Source organism: Pan paniscus, chromosome 4, assembly GCF_029289425.2.
Source record: "Pan paniscus chromosome 4, NHGRI_mPanPan1-v2.0_pri, whole genome shotgun sequence".
Classification (NCBI taxonomy): domain Eukaryota; kingdom Metazoa; phylum Chordata; class Mammalia; order Primates; family Hominidae; genus Pan; species Pan paniscus.
This window is the reverse complement of record NC_073253.2, coordinates 135,696,856-135,722,871: the sequence shown is the minus strand read 5'-3', so window position 1 is coordinate 135,722,871 and position 26,016 is coordinate 135,696,856. Positions and strand designations below refer to the sequence as shown.

Genomic DNA, 26,016 nt, shown 5'->3' with positions numbered 1-26,016 from the left:
CCACCTAATTTGAAATTTTGAAAAACCAAAACAGAAAACACAAAAAGAATAGAATTTGTAGGAATGTACTAGGAGGATGATTAACAATAGTAGCTTTGTTTTGAAATGTCTAATCAGAGAAACAACAGAAATCATTCAAAATGATGATGGATGTACTAATTACTCTGATTTGATAATTACACATTATATACATGTATTGAAATATCACTCTGTACCCCATTAATATGTTCAATTATCATGTGTCAATTAAAATAATAATAAATCACTCAAAGTGACTTGACTTGTTACTCTATTCTGTGAACACATCATTGAATTTATGATATATCTAACAGAGGGCAGTTTAAAAAGCACAGGAATGTCAAATGGGGGTGGAGTGAAAGGAAGAAAAAAACTAGTAGTTTTACCTAGGAAAAGAAACAGTATGCCCTGTTCAACACTAAGTATTTTCAAATACATTTAATACATACAACAACTAGAACAGGTAGCCAAGCTTTTTTAAGTTACTGTATACAAAGTATGCAAACCATTGATCTTTAGTGTTTTCTAAATGTTAAGTATAAATGGATATTAACATTAACGCAAAAATATTTGAAATTAAAAATATCTTACTAAATCAGCCCCTGCTTGAAGTAAAACATCTGCAACATCCGTATGTCCATTTTCACAAGCATAGGTTAAGGCTGTGTCTCCTGTTGCTGTTGTAGCATGCACATTAGCGCCTAGCAAACAAAAAAGCATACATTTACTTTGTGAACTGTAAAATTGTATTAGATAGTCCAATTTTGCAATCTGGTGAAACTGAAGAATTCAAAATGTGAAAATATCAAAATGCATTTTAAGTATACTAGTTTTCCTTTAAATACGCTTTATAAAAATAATTTGAGTCATACCAAAAAGAACTAAACCAAATGATTTTAAAACACAGTAATTTGCCCTTACATCAGTAGTAAGATATACCCTAAGGAATAAAAGAGCTGCAAAACCAAAAAATATTAAGCATTTTTCAGAAATCATATTGGTGGTACTTTTGGTTTGTATTCAGAGACAGTTCTATGGATACTGCGGTATAAATCAAATGAGCAATTATTTCGTGAGAACAGAAATTTTGGGCATGGTTAAGGGAAAACACAGATATAAGATTTTTTTTTTTTTTTTTTTTGAGAGATAGTCTCACGCTGTCGCTCAGGCTGGAGTGCAGTGGCATGACTCAGCTGCAACCTCTGCCTCTTGGGTTCAGGCAAGTCTCGTGGCTCAGCCTCTCGAGTAGGTGGGATCACGGGCACATGCCACCATGTTTGGCTAATTTTTGTATTTTTAGTAGAGATAGGGTTTCACCATGTTGGCCAGGCTGGTCTTGAACTCCCAACCTTAGGTGAGATATAAGATTCTTGAACTTAAGTAAAAATCTTCTGGTTCTAGCCAGGCATGGTGGCTCAAACCTGTAACCCTTGCACTTTGGGAGGCTGAGGCTGAGGCGGGCAGATCACTTGAGCACAGGAGTTTGAGACCAGCCTGGGCAACGTGGTGAAACCCTGTCTCTACCAAAACAAACAAACAAACAAAAAAATTAGCCAGGCATGATGGCACATGCCTGTAGTCCCAGGTACTTGGGAGGCTGAGATGGGAGAATTGCTTGAGCCCGGTAGGCGGAGGTTACAGTGAGCTCAGATCATGCCACTGCACTCCAGTCTGGGCAACAGAGCAAGACTCTGTCTCAAAAACAAAACAAAACAAAACAAAAAAAACCCTTGTGGTTCTGAATTGGAAGTACTGAGGTGGTCCCTTAGCATCCTTCAAAGGTGACCAATGAATTCCTGATATATTTAATCTATAAGAAAAATATATATTTCCCAGCCCTGACCAGCTAAAGCCTAGAGACAATGGTAGTAGACTAAATAAGCATAAATAGCATCTCTGGCTTAGATTGTGGTCTCTAAGTACCATTTACTACTAAATGAAATTAGGGCTTCTTAGAAAAATGACTGATCCCAAGGCTGGAGCAGGAACTGTACAAGATGAGCCTGGAACACTTTGCCATATGAGAAAGCAAGGAAACTATCAGAGACTACAATGAGGTCATGTCAAAAGGATTTAGGAGCTAACCTTACTGACCAAAGATATTCAAACTGTCCCATCTTCTGACAATTTTTACATCAAAAAGAATGACCGTGATGAAGTAAAGGCCATCTTATATATTTAAATCCAAAAGTTCAAAATGATGTTCAAATAAAAAACAAAAAAACAGGGCCAGGCACAGTGGCTCATGCCTGTAATCCCAGCGCTTTGGGAGGCCAAAGTAAGAGGACTGCTTGAGGCCAAGACTTTGAGATCAGCCTAAGCAACAAGCAAGACCCCACCTCTACAAAAAATAAAAAAAAAAAAATTAGCGGGGCATAGTGGTGCATGCCTGTAGTCCCAGCTACTTGGAAGGCTGAGGCAAGAGGATCCCTTGAGCCCAGGAGTTCAAAGTTGCAGTGAGCCACAATCACACCGCTACATTCCAGCCTGGGTAACAGAGTGAGACCCTGTCTCAAAACAAAACCAAACAAAAAAACACTTCACTGATCACCTTTGAAGGATGCTAAGGGACTACCTCATCACTTTGGAAACTGGCAGATAAAGGGGGAAAAAAAGACAAACATTTTTCTTGCCATTCTTTTTTTTTTTTTTTTTTTTTTGAGACAGAGTCTTGCTCTGTCACCCAGGCTGGAGTGCAGTGGCACCATCTCAGCTCACTGCAAGCTCTGCCTCTCGGGTTCACGCCATTCTCCTGCCTCAGCCTCCTGAGTAGCTGGGACTATAGGCGTCCACCACCACGCCTGGTTAATTTTTTGTATTTTTTAGTAGAGATGGGGTTTCACGGTGTTAGCCAGGATGGTCTCGATCTCCTGACCTTGTGATCCGCCCACCTCAGCATCCGAAAGTGCTGGGATTGCAGCCACCACGTCTGGCCTTTCTTGCCATTCTTATATGATGATTTGTATTTAATTTACAGGCAAATAGTTGAGGGAAAGTTTCTCTTTATAGATATTCAAGGAAGGAATAAACAAACAAGGAATAAAAGAACTTAGAGTATCACCCCTTTGTAACCCCTAAGGAATTAATGGATCTAAGCAATGCTCATCAATGGCTAATAATATCACAAAAAGAGAGACAACTATATACTTATTACCTCCTGAAGAAAGTATACAAATACCACCTATGAAGTAGTCCCATTAAAAAAAAAAAAAGAATCAAACCTGAATACAATCAAGTCTCTAGATCTAACTACTAATTTATAGAAAATCCAAAGGATAGAAAAACAAGTTAAACAAAATCATAGCAATATCATCAGGAAAATCCATACTCTGGGAAGCCTAATGGAAAAACATTCTATTTCTTCAACCAAAAATTGCAAGAAGAAAGATAAGAAAAATGAGATGTAGCCCATAGATTAAAAAAGGCTTAAGAGACATTGATTAATAGTGATTTTATGAATCTTATTTCAATCCTAATTCAAACAAGTCACTAAACACATACATACAGATTTATAAAACTATCAGAGAAATATGAAAATGGCTTGGATATTTGCTAAGAAACTCTTATTAAAATTTTTTAGGTAGGAAAATTGTATTGTGGTTATTTTTTAAATTATCTTTTAAATACTGAGTATTAACACTTTTATAAAAGTAACATTTTTAATCATTAATTTTCAAATTTTAAAAATAAAAAGTTAAAAATGTTTCTTTTAAATAAAAATAATTTTTTAAGAATGGGGATGTGGAAGAAGTACAGATGAAATAAGATTGGCCATGAATTAGACATTCATGTTAAAACACTAACTAGGTGATGGATTCTTAGGATCTCAAATACTACATTCTCTGTATGTTTGAAAAAATGCCATAACAAAAAGGTTGTTAAATTTGTTTTAATTGTATAGGCCTTATTTGAGTTTTCTTTAGTGCCACACTGTAAGAAGCACTTCATGTAAATAAATTACCCTTAAAACTGGGGGGAAAAAAAACTTTTAGGTAGTGATCACATAAAAGTGATTCTCAAACCCTGAGATAGTTTCTACGAGCTACATACTTCAAATAAGCAAAAGGAGCTAAATCAATGGTAATGCAGTAGAAAAAACAATGTCAAGAGTTCTAAGTTTGAATGTTGACTCTGTCCCTATTAGCTTGGTTACCTTCGACGGAGTTATATAACATCATTGTGCATTATTTCCCTCATCTACAAGAATGTGTTTAATATTTCTCACTACATAGGAACCAGTGGCAATTAATAGAGATAACACAAAAGCTGAGCAAAATGTCTGATATTCAATAATTTCTTAATAAACATTTATTCCTTCTTTTAAAAATACGTTACAATAGCACGACTTTAGCTTAAGAGAGGAATGTGGGAAGAATGTACAAAGATAACCACTAGCAGAGAAAGACTCTTGAATAGGACACAGTTACTAAAAATGATAGCGGAAAAATGACTGAATATATACAATAACTAGAGTGATTATCAGTATTTGTTCAGGAAAAAAGTCAGCATTTATGGTTGGTTTGTCCAAACCATAAATCATCCAAACCATTCACAATCTGGTTTAAGGCCAGGTGTGGTAGTTCACATCTGTAATCCCAGCACTTTCAGAGGCCGGGGCAGAAGGATTGCTTGAGCCCAGGAGTTTGAGACCAGCCTCAGGAACGTGGCAAAATCCCATCTCTACAAAAAATACAAAAATTAGCCAGGCATAGTGGTATGCGCCTATAGTCCCAGCTACTTGGGAGGCTGAGGCTGAAGGATCACTTGAGCCCAGGAGGTTGAGGTTGCAGTGGAACATATTCACACCACTACACTCCAGCCTGGATGACAAAGCACGACCCTCTCTCAAAAAATAGAATAAAATAAAATCTGGTTTAACAAATTATTTCAATAATAATTCAAAGGAAAAATTGAGGTTGGGCTATATTAAAATTAATGTTAACAATGAAAGCCCAAAAGGATGAATAAAATTTTGCTAAATATTTTATTTTCTTTTACATATTAACTTTTCTATATATCAAATTTTAAATAATATATCAGACCTGGAAAAAAAGAAAAATCTGACATTATTTTCAAAGAATATATTTACATCTGTTGGGACTAATTTTTTTTTTAGTATGTTGTATAAAACTACAAATATTCTATGTAAAAGTACTTATTGCTTACCACAGCTTAACAATAAAGCACAAATATTTTTTAAAATTAGTACTCTGTAAAAATAAATTAATTCCCACTTTTTTCAGATGACTTAGAAATGTCAAGAAATGAACAGACTTAAAGGTACCAAATTATAACCTCTCAATAATGTCATCATCCCCACCTCCTCTTATTAACAGAGACTAGGAGAAACTAACATCTCCCTTCCACAAGCCACAAACAATTAGACGGAGAAAGAAGGTGAACGAGATACCTTATGGTCACTACACAAACATTAATAACAGTAAGAAATCTTTTTAAAAATGAGTTTTAGAGACTTAGGAGTCTAAGATCAGTTAAATTATGCAGCTGTCTTTCAACTTTTATAGAAATGAAAAAGTTAACAGTTAATTGTTAAAGTTAAGAAAGCAATATAAGTCTTTTTCTAAACAGTATTTTTAATTATTTAATTTTATTTTATTTTTAATTGACAAATAATAATTGTATATATTTATGGGGTACAATGTGATGTTATGATATATGTATATGTTGTGGAATGATTAGATCAAGCTAATTAACATATTTATCACCTCACATATTTGTGGTGAGAACATTTAAATCTACTCTTAGCAATTTTGAGATATATATTATTGTTAACTATAGTCACCTTGCTATGCAATATATCATTAAAACTTATTCCACCTATCTAAGTGAAACTTTGTACCCTTTGATCAACATTTCCCCTCTCCTTGTGTACTCTCCTCCCACCCTCATGCCCACACTCTGGTAACCACCATTCTATTATCTACTAGGAGCTCAACGTTTTTAGATTCCACGTATAAACTATTATTTGTATTTGTCTTTCTGAGCAATAAGGCATCTTAAAGCCACATACCAGAAGCCAGCAAATATTTAACCAATTCCAGGTGTCCCTCCTGAGATGCCTCCATCAGAGGTGTGGAGCAGCCAAGTTCTATATCAGCCCCTGCCTTAATAAGAAAGTCTGCAACTTCAGAAAATCCTCCACAGCAAGCCAAAGTAAGAGCAGTTTCTTGAGTTTCTTCTGTCTGGGCATTTATATTTGCTCCTAGGAAAGTATAAAAATAGATAAAATTAGTTGCAAGAGACTTATAATAAAGATATTAATTTTCTGAATTGTGATAATCATCTCTGTCTTCTCTGCTTCTGTGGTTTCCTCCAGGGTAATTTATCATCAATGCAATATATATATATATATATATGCTAGCTGTAGTAAACTTCACCAGTACTAACACAAAACATCCAAAGAAAACTGATTTTTCTAAAAGAAGTAAAACTGCTTTACCTTGTGCTAAGAGTAGTGCCACCATTTCTTCATGTCCTTCCCGGGCAGCTTCCATCAAGGGAGTGTATCCTTCATCATTAACTTCTTCAAGATTTGCTCCCCTTTCAATAAGTAGAGCTGCCAATTCAACATGTCCTCCACAGGCAGCTAGCGTCAATGGAGATTCAAATGAATCTGCAGGCATGTTCACTTGAGCACCACTATCCAAAAGCAAACGTGCCACCTCTACATGTCCATCCTGCAGATTTTCAGAAGTAAAGAAAGAAGGAGAGAAATTTTTTGTTTTGAGATTTTTTTAAGTGGGAGAGAAGAAAGCAAGAGATTGGAAAAAGGAAGAAAAAAGACAAGATTAGAAGATTCAGCATAGACAGCATATATATTATCATGCTCATCTGAGCCTTATCAAAAGTTCATCAATATTGCTTTTAAGTAATTTTCAAATTATTTTAACCAACTTTTGAGCAAGCCCAAAATTCTCCAAAAGAATGAGACTTGGTGACATAACAGTCACAAATCCAAATAATTTTAAATTTCCATTTTTTGAAGTTCAAAAAACTGTGAAATCTATAGTCAATGCTACCTCAAAATAACAAGATTATACTACTGCCAGGTCAAATATAGTCATACCCTCAAACTCAGGAGTCATATTCAAATGTAGAAACTGTATTACATCTATTTCAGAAACAAAGGCATGGCAAAAAATAACACAACAAATTATGTGAAGTCATTACCACTTGGGATTATGTCACCAACATAAATGTCTCTGGATTGACACCATCCTATATTTTTCCTAATCACAACACCTTGTTGCAATGAGGCAAAGATTTTGTAATGATGTAAAAATAAAGACATTCATTTGTAAAAAATTTTTACCATGGCCTATCTGCATAGATAGTAAGTCAATTAACAATAAAATATTCTCATGGTGGGTATCAATTCTACCTATCACCATAAATATCCTTCTTTAATTTCAAATTTTTAATGTCAAAATTTATGTAGGTCTTTTTTTTTTTAATACTTTAAGTTCTAGGGTACATGTGCACAATGTGCAGGTTTGTTACATATGTATACGTGTGCCATGTTGGTGTGCTGCACCCATTAACTCCTCATTTACATTGGGTATATCTCCTAATGCTTTCCCTCCCCGCTCCCCCGACCCCACAACAGGCCCCAGTGTGTGATGTTCCCCTTCCTGTGTCCAAGTGTTCTCATTGTTCAATTCCCACCTATGAGTGAGAACATGCGGTGTCTCGTTTTTTGTTCTTGTGATAGTCTGCTGAGAATGATGGTTTCCAGCTTCATCCATGTCCCTACAAAGGACATGAACTCATCCTTTTTATGGCTGCATAGTATTCCACGGTGTATATGTGCCACATTTTCTTAATCCAGTCTATCATTGATGGACATTTGGCTTGGTTCCAAGTCTTTGCTATTGTGAATAGTGCCGCAATAAACATACGTGTGCATCTGTCTTTATAGCAGCATGATTTATAATCCTTTGGGTATATACCCAGTAATGGGATTGCTGGGTCAAATGGTGTTTCTAGTTCTAGATCCTTGAGGAATCGCCACACTGTCTACCACAATGGTTGAACTAGTCTACAGTCCCACCAACAGTGTAAAAGTGTTCCTATTTCTCCACATCCTCTCCAGCACCTGTTGTTTCCTGACTTTTTAATGATCGCCATTCTAACTGGTGTGAGATGGCATCTCATTGTGGTTTTGATTTGCATTTCTCTGATGGCCAGTGATGATGAGCATTTTTTCATGTGTCTGTTGGCTGCATAAATGTCTTCTTTTGAGAAGTGTCTGTTCATATCCTTTGCCCACTTTTTGATGGGGTTGTTTTATTCTTGTAAATTTTTTTGAGTTCTTTGTAGATTCTGGATATTAGCCCTTTGTCAGATAAGTAGATTGAAAAAATTTTCTCCCATTCTGGAGGTTGCCTGTTCCCTCTGATGGTAGTTTCTTTTGCTGTGCAGAAGCTCTTTAGTTTACTTAGATCCCATTTGTCAATTTTGGCTTTTGTTGCCATTGCTTTTGGTGTTTTAGACATGAAGTCCTTGCCCAAGCCTATGTCCTGAATGGTATTGCCTAGGTTTTCTTCTAGGGTTTTTATGGTTTTAGGTCTAACATTCAAGTCTTTAATCCATCTTGAATTTTCTATAAGGTGTAAGGAAGGGATCCAGTTTCAGTTTTCTACATATGGCTAGCCAGTTTTCCCAGCACCATTTATTAAATAGGGAATCCTTTCCCCATTTCTTGCTTTTGTCAGATTTGTCAAAGATCAGATGGTTGTAGATGCATGGTATTATTTCTGAGGGCTCTGTTCTGTTCCATTGGTCTATATCTCTGTTTTGGTACAAGTACCATGCTGTTTTGGTTACTGTAGCCTTGTAGTATAGTTTGAAGTCAGGTAGCGTGATGTCTCCAGCTTTGTTCTTTTGGCTTAGGATTGTCTTGGCAATGTGGGCTCTTTTTTGGTTCCATATGAACTTTAAAGTAGTTTTTTCCAATTCTGTGAAGGAAGTCATTGGTAGCTTGATGGGGATGGCATTGAATCTATAAATTACTTTGGGCAGTATGGCCATTTTCACGATATTGAATCTCCCTATCCATGAGCATGGAATGTTCTTCCATTTCTTTGTATCCTCTTTTATTTCATTGAGCAGTGGTTTGTAGTTCTCCTTGAAGAGGTCCTTCACATCCCTTGTAAGTTGGATTCCTAGGTATTTTATTCTCTTTGAAGCAATTGTGAATGGGAGTTCACTCATGATTTGGCTCTCTGTCTGTTATTGGTGTATAAGAATGCTTGTGATTTTTGCACATTGATTTTGTATCCTGAGACTTTGCTGAAGTTGCTTTTCAGTTTAAGGAGATTTTCAGCTGAGACGATGGGGTTTTCTAAATATACAATCATGTCATCTGCAAACAGGGACAATTTGACTTCCTCTTTTCCTAATTGAATACCCTTTATTTCTTTCTCCTCCTGATTGCCCTGGCCAGAACTTCCAACACTATGTTGAATAGGAGTGGTGAGAGACGGCATGCCTGTCTTGTGCCACTTTTCAAAGGGAATGCTTCCAGTTTTTGCCCATTCAGTATGATATTGGCTGTGGGTTTGTCATAGATAGCTCTTATTATTTTGAGATACGTCCCATCAATACCTAATTTATTGAGAGTTTTTAGCATGAAGGGTTGTTGAATTTTGTCAAAGGCCTTTTCTGCATCTATTGAGATAATCATGTGGTTTTTGTCTTTGGTTCTGTTTATATGCCAGATTACGTTTATTGATTTGCGTATATTGAACCAGCCTTGCATCCCAGGGATGAAGCCCACTTGATCATGGTGGATAAGCTTTTTGATGTGCTGCTGGATTTGGTTTGCCAGTATTTTATTGAGGATTTTTGCATTGATGTTCATCAGGGATATTGGTGTAAAATTCTCTTTTTTTGTTGTGTCTCTGCCAGGCTTTGGTATTAGGATGATGCTGGCCTCATAAAATGAGTTAGGGAGGATTCCCTCTTTTTCTATTGATTGGAATAGTTTCAAAAGGGATGGTACCAGCTCCTCCTTGTACCTCTGGTAGAATTCAGCAGTGAATCCATCTGGTCCTGGACTTTTTTTGGTTGGTAGGCTATTAATTATTGCCTCAATTTCAGAGCCTGTTATTGGTCTATTCAGGGATTCAACTTCTTCCTGGTTTAGTCTTGGAAGAGTGTATGTGTCCAGGAATTTATCAATTTCTTCTAGATTTCCTAGTTTATTTGCATAGAGGTGTTTATAATATTATCTGATGGTAGTTTGTATTTCTGTGGGATCAGTGGTGAGATCCCCTTTATCATTTTTTATTGCGTCTATTTGATTCTTCTCTCTTTTCTTCTTTATTAGTCTTGCTAGAGGTCTACCAACTTTGTTGATCTTTTCAAAAAACCAGCTCCTGGATTCATTGATTTTTTTTTGAAGGGTTTTTTTGTGTCTCTATCTCCTTTAGTTCTGCTCTGATCTTAGTTATTTCTTGCCTTCTGCTAGCTTTTGAATGTGTTTGCTCTTGCTTCTCTAGTTCTTTTAATTGTGATGTTAGGGTGTCAATTTTAGATCTTTCCTGCTTTCTCTTGTGGACATTTAGTGCTATAAAATTCCCTCTACACACTGCTTTAAATGTGTCCCAGAGATTCTGGTATGTTGTGTCTTTGTTCTCGTTGGTTTCAAAGAACATCTTTATTTCTGCCTTCATTTCATTATGTACCCAGTAGTCATTCAGGAGCAGGTTGTTCAGTTTCCATGTAGTTGAGCGGTTTTGAGTGAGTTTCTTAATCCTGAATTCTAGTTTGATTGCATTGTGGTCTGAGAGACAGTTTGTTATAATCTCTGCTCTTTTACATTTGCTGAGGAGTGCTTTACTTCCAACTATGTGGTCAATTTTGGAATAAGTGCGATGTGGTGCTGAGAAGAATGTATATTCTGTTGATTTGGGGTGGAGAGTTCTGTAGATGCCTATTAGGTCTGCTTGGTGCAGAGCTGAGTTCAATTCCTGGATATCCCTTGTTAACTTTCTGTCTCGTTGATCTGTCTAATGTTGACAGTGGGGTGTTAAAGTCTCCCATTATTATTGTGTGGGAGTCTAAGTCTCTTTGTAGGTCTCTAAGGACTTGCTTTATGAATCTGGGTGCTCCTGTATTGGGTGCATATATATTTAAGATAGTTAGCTCTTCTTGTTGAATTGATCCCTTTACCATTATGTAATGGCCTTGTCTCTTTTGATCTTTGTTGGTTTAAAGTCTGTTTTATCCAAGACTAGGATTGCAACCCCTGCCTTTTTTTGTTTTCCATTTGCTTGGTAGGTCTTACTCCATCCCTTTATTTTGAACCTATGTGTGTCTCTGCAAGTGAGATGCGTCTCCTGAATACAGCACACTGATGGGTCTTGACTCTTTATCCAATTTGCCAGTCTGTGTCTTTTAATTGGAGCATTTAGCCCATTTACATTTAAGGTTAATATTGTTATGTGTGAATTTGATCCTGTCATTATGATGTTAGCTGGTTATTTTGTTTGTTAGTTGCAGTTTCTTCCTAGCTTTGATGGTCTTTACAATTTGGCATGATTTTGCAGTGGCTGGTACCAGTTGTTCCTTTCCATGTTTAGTGTTTCCTTCAGGAGCTCTTTTAGGGCAGGCCTGGTGGTGACAAAATCTCTCAGCATTTGCTTGTCTGTAAAGGATTTTATTTCTCCTTCACTTACGAAGCTTAGTTTGGCTGGATATGAAATTCTGGGTTGAAAATTCTTTTCTTTAAGAATGTTGAATATTGGCCCCCACTCTCTTCTGGCTTGTAGAGTTTCTGCCGAGAGATCCGCTGTTAGTCTGATGGGTTTCCCTTTGTGGGTAACCCGACCTCTCTCACTGGCTGCCCTTAACATTTTTTCCTTCATTTCAACTTTGGTGAATCTGACAATTATGTGTCCTGGAGTTGCTCTTCTCGAGGAGTATCTTTGTGGCATTCTCTGTATTTCCTGAATTTGAATGTTGGCCTGCCTTGCTAGGTTGAGGAGGTTCTCCTGGATAACATCCTGCAGAGTGTATTCCAACTTGGTTCCATTCTCCCCGTCACTTTCAGGTACACCAATCAGACGTAGATTTGGTCTTTTCACATAGTCCCATATTTCTTGGAGGCTTTGCTCATTTCTTTTTACCCTTTTTTCTCCAAACCTCTCGCTTCATTTCATTCATTTGATCTTCAATCACTGATACCCTTTCTTCCAGTTGATCTAATCGGCTACTGAGGCTTGTGCATTCATCATGTAGCTCTTGTGCCATGGTCTTCAGCTCCATCAGGTCATTTAAGGACTTCTCTACACTGGTTATTCTAGTTAGCCATTCGTCTAATCTTTTTTCAAGGTTTTTAGCTTCTTTGCTTTGGGTTCGAACTTCCTCCTTTAGCTCAGAGAAGTTTGATTGTCTGAAGCCTTCTTCTCTCAATTCGTTAAAGTCATTCTCCATCCAGCTTTGTTCCGTTGCTGGTGAGGAGCTGTGTTCCTTTGGAGGGGGAGAGTTGCTCTGATTTTTAGAATTTTCAGCTTTTGTCCTCTGTTTTTTCCCCATCTTTGTGGTTTTATCTACCTTTGGTCTTTGATCATGGTGACGTACAGATGGGGTTTTGGTGTGGATGTCCTTTCTGTTTGTTAGTTTTCCTTCTAACAGTCAGGACCCTCAGCTGCAGGTCTGCTGGAGTTTGCTGGAGGTCCACTCTAGACCGTTTGCCTGGGTATCAGCAGCGGAGGCAGCAGAACAGCGAATATTGCTGAATAGCAAATGTTCCCGCCTGATCATTCCTCTGGAAGCTTCGTCTCAGAGGGATACCCGGCCGTGTGAGGTGTCAGTCTGCCCCTACTGGGGGGTGCCTCCCAGTTAGGCTACTCGGGGGTCAGGGACCCACATGAGGAGGCAGTCTGTCCATTCTCAGATCTCAAACTCCGTTCTTGGAGAACAACTACTCTCTTCAAAGCTGTCAGACAGGGACATTTAAGTCTGCAGTGGTTTCTGCTGCCTTTTGTTCAGCTATGCCCTGCCCCCAGAGGTGGAGTCTACAGAGACAGGTAGGCCTCCTTGAGCAGCGGTGGGCTCCACCCAGTTTGAGCTTCCTAGCCGCTTTGTTTACCTACTCAAGCCTCAGCAATGGTGGGCGCCCCTCCCCCAGCCTGGCTGCCACCTTGCAGTTTGATCTCAGACTGCTGTGTTAGCAATGAGGGAGGCTCTGTGGGTGTGGGACCCTTCGAGCCAGGCGTGGGATATAATCTCCTGGTGTGCCGTTTGCTCAGTTGGAAATGCAGAAATCACCTGTCTCATGCGTCGCTCATGCTGGGAGCTGTAGACTGGAGCTGTTCCTATTTGGCCATCTTGGAAACTGCTCTTTATGTAGGTCTTAATGCTTGTTGTGACACATAAGGTCAGAGGCTATATTGTACTGTATTTCAAAAATGACCATAATGTTGCTAATGAAAAACAAATACTGAGTAGAAAAATAAGGTTTAGTAGTTCTTTAATTAAAGAAATAAGGCTGGGCACAGTGGCTCACAGCTGTAACCCCAGCACTTTGGGAAGTTGAGGCAGACAGATAGCTTGAGCCCAGATGTTTGAGACCACCCTGGGCAAAGGGTGAAACCATGTTCCTACAAAAAATACAAAAATTAGCCAAGCATAGTGGTGTGCGCCTGTAGTCCCAGCTACTTGGGAGGCTGAGGGCAGAGGGACTGCTTCAGCATAGGAGGCAGAGGTTGCAGTGAGCCAAGATCACGCCACTGCACCCAGCCTGAATGATAGAGACCCTGTCTCAAAAACAAAAAAGAATTAAATAAAGAAACCTTAATTGTTAAATTTCAATATCCATCAAGACTTTTATTATACTTAACTGACTAGCCCAGACTTAATCACTTTTGATATATGCCAAAAACAGATGACTTCACATTAAAATTTTAGTTTTACTAATACTTCAAATACATGTAAAATAAAATATTTTAACCAAATTACTGTACTGAGTCATCTGGTAGTTGAAATACATTTCTAATTGAAAAGAAAATAAGGATTTATAAATGTCAACAGATCAAGGAACTGCTATTGTGCCTATCTCCTCTAGGCTCTCAATACATTGTTTTACTTGAATTTTCTTGAATTTTTGAAGTTTTTGTTTTGTTTGGCTTTTTGAGACAGAGTCTCACTCTGTCACCCAGGCTGGAGTGCAGTGGTGTGATCTCAGCTCACTGCAACCTCCTCCTCCCAGGTTCAAGTGATTTTTGTGTCTTAGCCTCCCAAGTAGCTGGGATTACAGGTGCACACTACCACGCCTGGCTAATTTTTGTATTTTAGTAGAGATGGGGTTTCACCATGTTGGCCAGGCTGGTCTTGAAGTCCTGGCCTCAAGTGATCCACCCACCTCAGCCTCTCAAAGTGCTAGGATTACAGGCATGAGCCACCACACCCAGCCAAATTCTTGAATATTTTTTTGATAGATTCTGCTAACATATCTTGCATACATATATTAAGAGGAGAATTCCAAAGAAATAATAATAAATAAATAAATCTTTTCTTAAAGCCTAGGCAACATAGTGAGATGCTGTCTGTACAAAAAATTTAAAAGTTAGCTGGGCATGGTAACGTGCCCCTCTAGTCTCAGGTACTCAGGAAGCTGAGGCGAGAGGACTGCTTGAGTACAGGAGGTACAGGCTGTAATGAGCCATGACAGTGCCACTGCACTCTACCCTGGGCAACAGACTGAGAGTCTGTCTTCAAAATAAAGAGAGAGAGAGAGAGAGAGACCAACAGAAAAACCACCCAATCAACCCATAGAATCATATGATATATGAGATAGTATAAGATACAGGTGGGAGGCTTGGGAAGCTGAGGCACGAGAATCACTTGAACCTACTTGGGAGGCTGACCCACGAGAATCACTTGAACCTGGGAGGTAGGCTGCAGTGAGCTAAGATCACACCACTGCACTCCAGCCTGGGCAACAGAGCAAGACTCTGTCTCAAAAAAAAAAAAAAAATAGATAGAGGTAATATGTAGCTGCTGCATTAAGCCATTATGTTTTGAGTGATTCGTTAAACAGCAATAGTCAACAAAATAGAAATTAACATGTGTAATGATGAGCTTATTTAATCACATCTGAAAAAATGCATTTGTACTTCCAGGTAATTTTCTTACCATTAAATCTGTCTTAAATACTTATCAGAATGCTTTGAATTTCTTTGTATTTGCACTCTCTTTTAGATATGCATATACGCATGATATATATATGTGCTTACAGAAGTAGAAAAAGGATTTCTGGATTGATAGCATTAAAGGTGATTATTCTCCGTGACACAGAGAATTGTGTGTTAAAAGTATGATTCTATAGTATCCTTTAAAAAAACAGTTAAATGTTTTATAGGCTATCCATACAGTTTGAGTCAATATATTTTGAGGTCAATTTGCTATTTAAGATTTTAATATGAAACTGTAAAAACACTAGAACTATGTCTACTATCTCCAGAATTAGAGTTTTATCAATAATATCCCTAAGGCCAAATACTTTGACTGTTCTATTCCAAAAGCAGATGCATTCAAGCATCAACTTTGTTTAATTTAGCATTAAGAAATTATATAAACCCAACACCAATTAATAACTTTTTTTTTTTCTGAGACTGAGTCTCACTCTATCGCCCAGGCTGGAGTGCAGTTGCACAATCTCTGCTCACTGCAACCTCCATCTCCCGGGTTCAAGCGATTCTCCTGCCTCAGCCTCCCGAGTAGCTGGGACTACAGGCACCCACCCCATACCCAGCTAATTTTTGTAGTTTTAGTAGAGACAGGGTTTCACCATACTGGTCAGGCTGGTCTCGAACTCCTGACCATGTGATCCGCCCGACTTGGCCTCCCAAAGTGCTGGGATTACAGGCGTGAGCCACTGCACCCGGCAATTAATCACTCTTAAAGGCTTAAACACATACGACCTTTTCTTCCCATAAAATCTCAAGTGAGTGTAATTTAAAATTACCATGCAGGCCTCCATTAAGGCAGTGTGCATCTCATCTGTTTTGTGCTCTTGATCTGCACCAGCTTCAAGTAGAAAGCGAACCATATCCAAATGGCCTTGAAAAAAGGAACAAAAATTTTAAAAGAATTCACTATCAGTTTAATATTTAAATATTGAGGTATGGAATCTTTTTCTTCAGATGTCTATACAAGAATTTGATAACTTATATTGCATTCAATAAATAAATCAGTAAGAGTTTTACAAAGCCCATTCAAAGCAATATACAGGCTTTTTTCAAGGTCTTATTATCTAGGCTTTAAAGACTGAATTAGTCCAAGGCACATAATTCAAGTTAAGTAAAGCAATAATGCTTTTACCTTGGTTGAAAATACATAAGTTATTTATCTAATCAAAACACTGAGATCAAATAGAAAGCCAAGTAAAGTATCTTGGCATCATATATTCCAGAAAAACAGCTTTAAAATAACCATAAACCCACTGTGGCAATAAGCAGGCACAGAAAACTCCATTTAAAATAATTCCAATCCTCTTGATACAGTGAATATATAAAAAGACTTGATAGTCAATAAGAAAATGACAAACACTCCAGAAGAATGGGTGACGGATATGAAATGATAATTCAACAAAGAAATGCAAGTGAATATTAAACTGATGAAAACAATATTAAACCTTCCTATTAAAGAAATGCAAATTAAAACAAGACACCATGTTTTTACTATCAAAAATAGCAAATATTAAAAAGAATGATAAAACCCAGTGTTGGTGAGGGTGTAGGGTGGGGCAAAGGGCACTCTCAAACATTGTTGGTGGGAGTATAAATTGGTTGAACCTTTCTAGAAGGCAATTTGGCAATATGTAGCAAAACCCTTAAAAATGTCCATACCCTTTGACCCAGCAATTCCACTTCCAGGAATTTATCCTAAGGAAATAATCAGAGGTTATGCAAAAATGTCTGCACAAGGATGTGATCAGTGTTTTTAATAATAGTGAAAACCTGGGAAGAATTTAAGTGTCCAACAATAGGCAATTATGGTGCATCTATTTGATGTATTTGGCAGAGACTGCTAGTTCCCTATCTAATATCCATTCTCTTATTCTTTCTCACTTTAAGAGACGAGGTCTCTGTTGGCCAGGTTATAGTCCAGTGGCATGATCATAGCTCACTGCAGCCTCAAACTCCAAGGCTCAAGGGATCCATCCACCTCAGCTGCCTGAGTAGCTAGGACTGATCTAGGCCTCAAGAGATCCTCCTGCCTCAGCCTCCCAAAATGCTGGGATTATAGGTGTGAGCTACTGCACCCAGCATTCTTTAATTCCTTTTTAATAATAGAACTCCAGTTTCATCTGGGCAGCAACATACCTGACTAGAAGACTATGTTTCTCTGCCCCTCTTGCAGTTATGTGTAGCCAATGAGATGTAAGTGGTAGTTATAAGGCCGCACACCTAGGAAGACTCTTTAAAGGGAGCTTACTAAATTGAGAGGCACTCCTTATATTGCCCTTAATGTCTTTCCTAGAATGTGAACTGCTGGGGTCCTAGCTATCATCTTGGTTTTAGGTTTATTGTAACCTTGCGGATACAAACCTCATACTAGGATAGCAGAGCAGAAAAATAGAATTATGAGCTCTTGATGACAATGGAACTGCCATATTAGCCCTAAACGGCTTACCTTTGAATTTCTCTGCTCAAATCGTTAATTTAGATTTTGTGACATATGCAACCAATTTTAATCCTAAATGAAATAGTGAAATAGTACATAATCATCAAAAGTTACATTGTAAGAATATTTATTGAGGCCAGGCATGGTGGCTTACACCTGTAATCCTAACACTTTGGGAGTCTGAAGTAGGAAGATCACTTGAGGCCTGGAGGTTGAGACCTGCCTGGGCAACATAGTGAGACCCCCATCTCTACAAAAAAATAAAAATAAAATTAGCTGGGTATGGTGGTGTGAGTCTGTAATCCTAGCTATTCAGGAGGCTGAGGCAGGAGGATCGCTTGAACCCAGGAGTTTGAGGCTGCAGCGAGCTATGATAGTGCCACTGCACTCCGTCCTGGGTGATACAGCAAAACCCTGTCTCTAAAAATAATAAAAAATAGGCCAGGCACGGTGGTTCACGCCTATAACCCCAGCACTTTAGGAGGCCAAGGCAGGTGGATCATTTGAGGTCAGGAGACCAGACTGACTAATATGATGAAACCCTGTCTCTACTAAAAATACAAAAATTAGCCAGACATGGTGGCATGCACCTGTAATACCAGCTACTAGGGAGGCTGAGGCAGGAGAATCACTTGAACCCGGGAGGCGGAAGTTGCAGTGAGCCGAGATCATGCCATTGCACTCCAGCCTGGGCAACAAGAGTGAAACTCCATCTCAAAAAATGATAATAAATGAAAAATAAAAAATAAAGAATATTTATTGAGATGAAAAATGTCCATGATACACTGCTAAGTAAAATAAGTAGATTATAAAACTGTTAGAGTATAACTATTTTGTTTAAAATATATATATATGTTTGTATATAAACATACTTAAAAACAAACTGGAAATGTATACACTAAAATATTGTATACATGCTTTTTTATCTTTAGATGGTAGCATTACACGTCATTTTAAAATTTCTTTTCTTTAGCTGGGTGTGTTGGCTCACGCCTGTAATCCCAGCACTTTGGGAGGCTTGGGAGGCTGAGGCAGGAGGATCACTTGAGGTCAGGAGTTCAAGACCAGCCTGGCCAACATAGTGAAACCCTATCTCTACTAAAAATACAAAAATTAGCCAGGCATGGTGGTGCATGCCTGTAGTCCCAGCTACTTGGGAGGCTGAGGTACAAGAATCACTTGAGCCCAGGAGGCAGAGGTTGCAGTGGGCTGAGATCGCGCCACTGCACTCCAGCCTGGGTGACAGAGCGACATTCTGTCTCAAAAAAAAAAAAAAATTTCTTTTGTTTGTGTTACTCTGTGTTTTTCAGGTTTTCAGTATTGTGTGTATTATTACTTTGGCATGTACTATTTTTTAAATAAACATTGGAAAAATCATATAAAACAAAAGTTATTAAATAATGGAAACCCTCTAAATCTAAGCTAAGTAGTTGGGTTAACTTCACAGTTAACCCAATAAATCTGAATTAAAATAATAAACATATACTAGAAAACTATATTACAGGCGATATAGACTAAAATAGACTTTCTATATAATTTCTTATAAACTAGATAATTTTATAGCACAGGGAAAACATAAGCAATATAAAGTAAACTCAAATACTCAATACTCAAATAATCGAAGTGGTTACGAAAAACATTATAAATATTCATACATATATTAAGTACCTTTGTAGCAAGCAAGTGTTAGAGCACTTTCTTTGAATTCATTAGAATGAGTGTTGATGCCTGCACCATGATCTAAAAGAACTCTTGCAACTTCCACATGACCTGCACTGGCTGCTTCCATTAAGGGAGTATGTCCATTTTCATTATGATCTTCTATATTTGCACCTTCATTAAGGAGCACTTTAACAATGTCAACAAATCCTCCAGCACACGCATAAGTTAGTGCGGTGTTTCCTAAAAAGAAGAAAAAGAAATATAATACATGAGCAGAATACATATTTAAAAAATTAAAATAAATAAAAGATTTAAAAAGAAATATACAATCATGACAGAACAGATACAATTATGATTATGCTAATGCTCTAGGTATACCTCTTCAATTCCCTTACACAAATCACTACAACTATTATCTCAACTTTTTTTCGTTATCATTGGTTAGAAGCATCACCTTAATTTTCTTTTATTTTTCTTTGAGACAGAGTGTCATTCTGTTGCCCAGGCTGGAGTGCAATGGCACGATCTTGGCTCACTACCACCTCCGCTTCCCAGCTTCAAGTGATCCTCCTGCCTCAGCCTCCTGAGTAGCTGGGATTACAGGTGCCCACCACCATGCCCCACTAATTTTGTATTTTTAGGAGAGACAGGGTTTCACCATGTTGGCAGGCTGGTCTCAAACTCCTGACGTCAGGTAATCCACCCGCCTTGGCCTCCCAAAGTGCTGGGATTACAGGCGTAATCTGCCAATTATGCCAATTATACCAATTATGCCAATTATACCAATTACGCCAATTATACCACGCCTGGCCAATTTTCCTACTAATTAAAAGATTTTCTGGCCAGGTGCGATGGCTCACACCTGTAATCCCAGCACTTTGGGAGGCCAAGGTGGGAGGATTGCTTGAACCCAGGGAGTTTGAGACCAGCCTGAACAACACAGTATCTCTACTAAAAAAAAACTGAGCCAGGCATGGTGGCATACCCCTGTAGTCCCGGCTCCTCTAGAGGAAAGAGGTGGGAGGATCACTTCAGCCCAATACAAAAGACTTTCTGGAAAGCCCAATACAAAAGACTATATGTTATAAAGATCTGAACAATATAAAAAGGCCAGAAAAGCAAATCTATAGAGACAGAAAGTAGAGTAACAGTTGTCTGAATAACTGAGGGGACTCCAAATGGGCATAGAGATCTTTCTGTGGTGATGGGAATATTCTACAATTAGATTGTACTGATGATTGTACAACTCTATAAATTTACTAAAAATCATTATTGTATACTTAAATCAAGTGAATTTTATGGTATATGAATTATATCTCAATAAAACTGGGATTTTTTGTTTGTTTTTTTAAAAAGCAGCAGCAGCTACATTTGGACTGGGCCTCAGAAGTTAAGTAGGATTCCTAAAGGCAGAAAAGGACATCTGGCATCAAACAAAATGCATTAAGTAAAGGCAGGTGACCACATCCCCTCACAGAGCTGCAATACAGAGCTATGGTTTATGATCCCTGGTCTCTCCTGAGACTGACTGCTTTGGAGTACAGAAGGAAGACTTCTAGGAACCTGTATTTTTAACAAGCTCTCTTAAGTGATTCTGACATGCAGGCAGTAGGTGCAACTTACTGAACAAAATGAACGAATTAATTAAAATACGAACTTGACTAGAAATTATTGGTGAGATGATGATGCAATTTCCTTCTGGAAATCTCTATTTTCCCAATGAAGTATGAGTTAAGGAAATCAGTGGAAGCGAGGAGGGGTATCTGTGGGGTTTGAGAAGAATGTCTGAAATGGCCACATGGAGAGTGTACGGACGAGCCCATCAAAGAGCATGTGCTTACTGCATGGTATATAATAATCCCTTCCTTCTACATAGTGTATCTATTTCAGCTAAAAAAAAAAAAAAAAAAAAGAAGGGGGGACTTCATCTCAACGAAGCCCTTTTCTCTCTCAAAATGTTCACCTACTTTTTAAAAATAAAGGTACTGAGAACAACATGGTGGTTTTCAAACTGTCTTCCAAAGAACTTTAGAATCCCCCCCTTCCAAGAAGTTCCTCAGCACAGAAGAAGATGGGGAGACCTAGGTTCCAGAAATTAAAGCCCCCAACTATCTCTACTTTAGATCAACTCCTCTTTTATCTGTGTAATATTATATCTGTGCTTCCATATACTGTTTGGCTTAAAGTTAGAGTTATTTGACAGAAAACAACCTTAAAAACCACTGAATTTGATGATCACCAAGAATCCTCAAGGGGAAATTTAAAACTTCCTTGATGGCAGTATCCTCTTTTTTGAGTATTTTTCTTTTTTTTTTTTTTTATAGACGGAGTCTCACTCTGTCACCCAGGCTGGAGTGCAGTGACAGGATCTCGGCTCACTGCAAGCTCCGCCTCCTGGGTTCATGCCATTCTCCTGCCTCAGCCTCCCAAGTAGCTGGGACTACAGGCGCCTGCCACCACGCCTAGCTAATTTTTTTGTATTTTTAGTGGAGACGGGGTTTCACCGTGTTAGCCAGGATAGTCTCGATCTCCTGACCTCGTGATCCTCCCACCTCAGCCTCCCAAAGTGCTGGGATTACAGGCGTGAGCCACCACGCCCGGCCTTTTTTTTTTGAGTATTTTTCAAAGGAGTGTGTATATAGCATAATGCTGTTAACCAGAACAAAGCAATTGATTTTATCATCTTAATTTAACAACTTTTGCTATAGTTCACAACCAATTAATGCCCTCTGCCCCTAAAATTTGTGGTATATCAATTCAAGGAAATATTACGCAACCTTTAAAAAAGTTTGTTAAGAAGTTAATAAAATAGGCCTGGAGCGATGGCTCACGCCTATAATCCCAGCACTTTGGGAGGCTGAGGTGGGTGGATCACGAGGTCGAGATCGAGACCATCCTGGCTAACACGGTGAAACCCCGTCTCTACTAAAAATACAAAAAATTAGCCAGGCGTGGTGGCGGGCAACTGTAGTCCCAGCTACTAGGGAGGCTGAGGCAGGAGAATGGCGTGAACCTGGAAGGCGGAGCTTGCAGTGAGCCGAGATCGCGCCACTGCACTCCAGTCTGGGCAACAGTGCGAGACTCCATCTCAAAAAAAAAAGTTAATAAAATAGAAAATAAGTGAAGTCAAACAAAATTGCACATAGGGTATAATTTCAACTACATAATTTTATACATCAAAAATACTGGAAGGAACTAAACTAACACAGTAATAGCAGTGATTTCTGTGCCACAGAGTTTATGGGAGAGTAATCTTTTATTCTTCCTACTTCTCAGCATTTCTGAAATGTTCTTACAATGAGCATATATTATTTTCATGATCAGATAAAAAATTAAGTAAATCAATCTGGTGGTTCACCAACACACTCTAACATTAACTGTCTTCTTTTATGTAAATATAAGAGATATTTTCTGTATTTAATTAATACAGGGAGCCACTTTCAAGGGTTCCAACTATAGTATGCACAAAGCTGCTCAGTTCAAATAAATGATGGGCGAGGGATTTAGGCTGCACACTCCTATGAGACAACTGACTATCTGAGGTGAAAGTTTCATCCCGAAAACATCCCCTCCTCCCTCCCCCATGTGTGGAAAAATTGTCTTCCAATTGTCTCTGGTGTCAAAAAGGTTGGGGACTGTTGCTATACAAGAATATCTCAGCCAGGCTTGGTGGCTCACATCTGTAATCCCAGCACTTTGGGAGGCTGAGGCGGGCACATCACATGAGATCAGGAGTTCAAGACCAGCCTGGCCAACATGGTGAAACCCCCGTCTCTACTAAAAAAGTACAAAAAATTAGCCGGGAGTGGTGGTACTCGCCTGTAATCCCAGCTACTTGGGAAACTGAGGTGAGAGAATCTCTTGAACCTGGGAGGTGGAGGTTGCAGTGAGCCAAGATCGTGCCACTGCACTCCAGCCTGGGTGACAGAGCGAGACTCCATCTCAAAAAAAAAAAAAAAAAAAAAAAAAAGAATATCTTATTAGTAAATGTATTCAGCAAACTCAACATGTAAAACCCTATAGGGTAAACACTCAGGTTTATCTATAATCTAAAGAGTATTATATTGAAGATAAAGAATTATAAGAAATACAGTTTATAATTTTGCCTCCATATATATTACATACATAAGGTATATGACATGTTGTTATAAGATACATATATAGTAAAATGGTTACTATAGAACAAATTAACATATTTTTCTCATATAGTTACCCAATTTTGCCCCCTGTGGCAAGAGCAGCACAATCTACTCATTTAGCAAAAAATCCTGAATATAATACACTATTATTAATTATAGTCCTCATGTTATACATCAAGCTTTTTGACTTGTTCATTCTACATATTTGCTACTTTGTATCCTTTTACCTACTTCTCCGATTTCTTCTCCCCACCCCTGACCCAGTAAGCAATGTCTTATCTCTATATATTTAATGCTTTTTGTAAATTTTCAATATTCAGTGAGATCATGCATACCTATGTCCTTAAGACTGTGAGGAAAATAAAAAGTGAGATCATGCAATACTTTTCTTTCTGTGTCTGGCTTATTCCACTTAGCATAATGTCCTTCAGGTCCATCCATGTTGTGGCAAATGGCAGGATCTCCTCCTTTTTTAAGTCTGAATAATATTCCATTATGTTCATACCACAAAAACTCAATCTTGACTAAAGGAGACTCTAAGTGTGTTTTAAAGACTTTTGAGGATGTCAAATTAATTTGTACTTTACTCAAAGATTCTACACAAGGGCTAAGATTTTTCTGTAGGTTTATACTGGTTTTCCTCAGAAATCTAATTTTTCTCTCTCTCAGGTAATAATTATGTCAATTTTTTCTCCCAATTAATACATCATTTTCTACATACCTGTTGCAGACTGGGAGTTGACATCAGCATCATGAAGAAGTAATAATTTCACAATATCTAAGTAACCTCCACTGGAAGCTGCCATCAGGGGAGTTATGTCTCCTTTATTCCCTCGATCTTCAACATTAGCATGCATAGCAAGCAATACCTTTAAAACACATATACACACAGAGAAATTGTTAATTCTTACTATTCAATAGTATTTCTAGAGAATATACTGAATCTCTGAAGATATTCTTCTAGAATAGGGGTGGGGAAAAATCAATAATGACCTTTTGAAAAAATTATGCCAATACTCACTGCTTAACATGCCAGGTTACATATTTTACAATATCATTACATATTAATATTTAAATAAAGTATGCAATCATATTAGCCATCCTATTATAAAATGTGATGGCTCTTGTCAAAGAATGTTATGCTTGAGGTTTTCTAGCCAAAGAACAGCAAAACTATACTCACAAGACAGAAACTGGTGAAAACATGGTTAATTCCCAGTACTGTTCTAACATAGAAGGAAAAAAATTAAAAGAATTGGGGTAACCTGAATGTGATGAAAATAATGACTACTTTCCATTACAGTTGTATATTATTTCAAAGGACAAATTTAAAATTATTATTATATCTGTTTCTTATTCATTAGGATTAGCTTTGAGTAAGTGGCAGAAAAATGAATCATTCTCAGTTACATGTACAGGCAACAAAATAAACTGTGTTATCTGTTTCTACTTTACCTACTACCAAAAAGGGAAGGAGGATGGGGGAAGAGAAGACTCTGGCCTCTAATTATAATCTATCTTATAAGTGACAAAAATAAATAAAACATCAAAACCCTTCCACAATTTTAATCGCTAAAGATTATTTCTGCTTACTTGTGCTAATTCATAATACCCTGCTGAACAAGCCAAACACAGCAGGCTTTCTCCTTCTTCTGTATGTTCATTTACACTTCTGCCTTCATCTAGCAATTTACGAACAGCATTAACATCCCCATCTGAACAAGCTTCTGCTAGACTGCGACTGGAAACAAAACCATTCAACAATTAACCGAAACAAAAAGACTTGGGGGTCCTATGATAAATTATATTAAATATAAATAGTCACACAAAGAAAAATGTTAATGCAGTAAGAGAAAAAATTATATGAACATATTACTTGCTGAGCATTTTGTCTGCAACTTCAATTATTCATGTTTATCAACCAAGCCAGAAAGCCAGTGAGTGAATTTGAAACCAGCTGTCATTTTTATCTTTTAAAATCTCCTAACATATTACAACAAATTTTAAATAAAGTTTTTTAAAGCATTAGACCAAGCATGTCCAACCCACGGCCCAGGACAGCTTTGAAAGCAACCCAACACAAATTTTTGTAAACTTTCTTAAAACATTATGAAATTTTTTTGCAATTTTTTTTTTCTTTTCGCTCATCAGCTATCATTAGTGTTTGTATTTTGTTTTGTTTTGTTTTTGAGACAGAGTCTCACTCTGTTGCCCAGGCTGGAATGCAGTGGCACAATCTTGGCTCACTGCAACCTCCACCTCCCAGGTTCAAGTGATTCTTGTGTCTTAGCCTCTCAAGTAGCTGGGATTACAGATGTGTGCCACCACAGCTGGCTAATTTTTGTATTTTTAGGAGAGATGAATTTTCACCATGTTGTCCAGGCTGGTCTTGAACTCCTGGCCTGAAGTGATTCACCCACCTTGGCCTCCCAAAGTGCTTGGTTACAGACATGAGCCACCATGCCTGGCCTCTAGTGTTTGTATTTTATGTGTGGCCCAAGACAATTCTTCTTCTTCCAATGTAGCCCAGGGAACCCAAAAT

At 38.0% G+C, this 26,016-nt stretch overlaps 1 protein-coding gene across 30 annotated transcripts in view; it reads right to left on the bottom strand.

Annotated features, from left to right (window-relative positions):
• ANKHD1 (ankyrin repeat and KH domain containing 1) overlaps window positions 1-26,016 on the bottom strand; it is a 145,558-nt gene that overhangs the window by 84,243 nt on the left and 35,299 nt on the right. For 29 of the 30 annotated variants that reach the window (XM_014345050.4, XM_063604255.1, XM_003829179.6 and 26 more), the window contains exons 4-10: window positions 25,068-25,215; window positions 24,196-24,343; window positions 19,342-19,575; window positions 16,013-16,107; window positions 6,479-6,716; window positions 6,050-6,241; window positions 610-719 (exon numbers count right to left, since the gene is read on the bottom strand). In XM_014345050.4, coding sequence (XP_014200536.1) covers window positions 610-719; window positions 6,050-6,241; window positions 6,479-6,716; window positions 16,013-16,107; window positions 19,342-19,575; window positions 24,196-24,343; window positions 25,068-25,215 — 1,165 coding nt within the window. The remainder of the gene's footprint in view (window positions 1-609; window positions 720-6,049; window positions 6,242-6,478; window positions 6,717-16,012; window positions 16,108-19,341; window positions 19,576-24,195; window positions 24,344-25,067; window positions 25,216-26,016) is intronic. The other variant, XM_008954557.6, reaches the window with a different exon arrangement.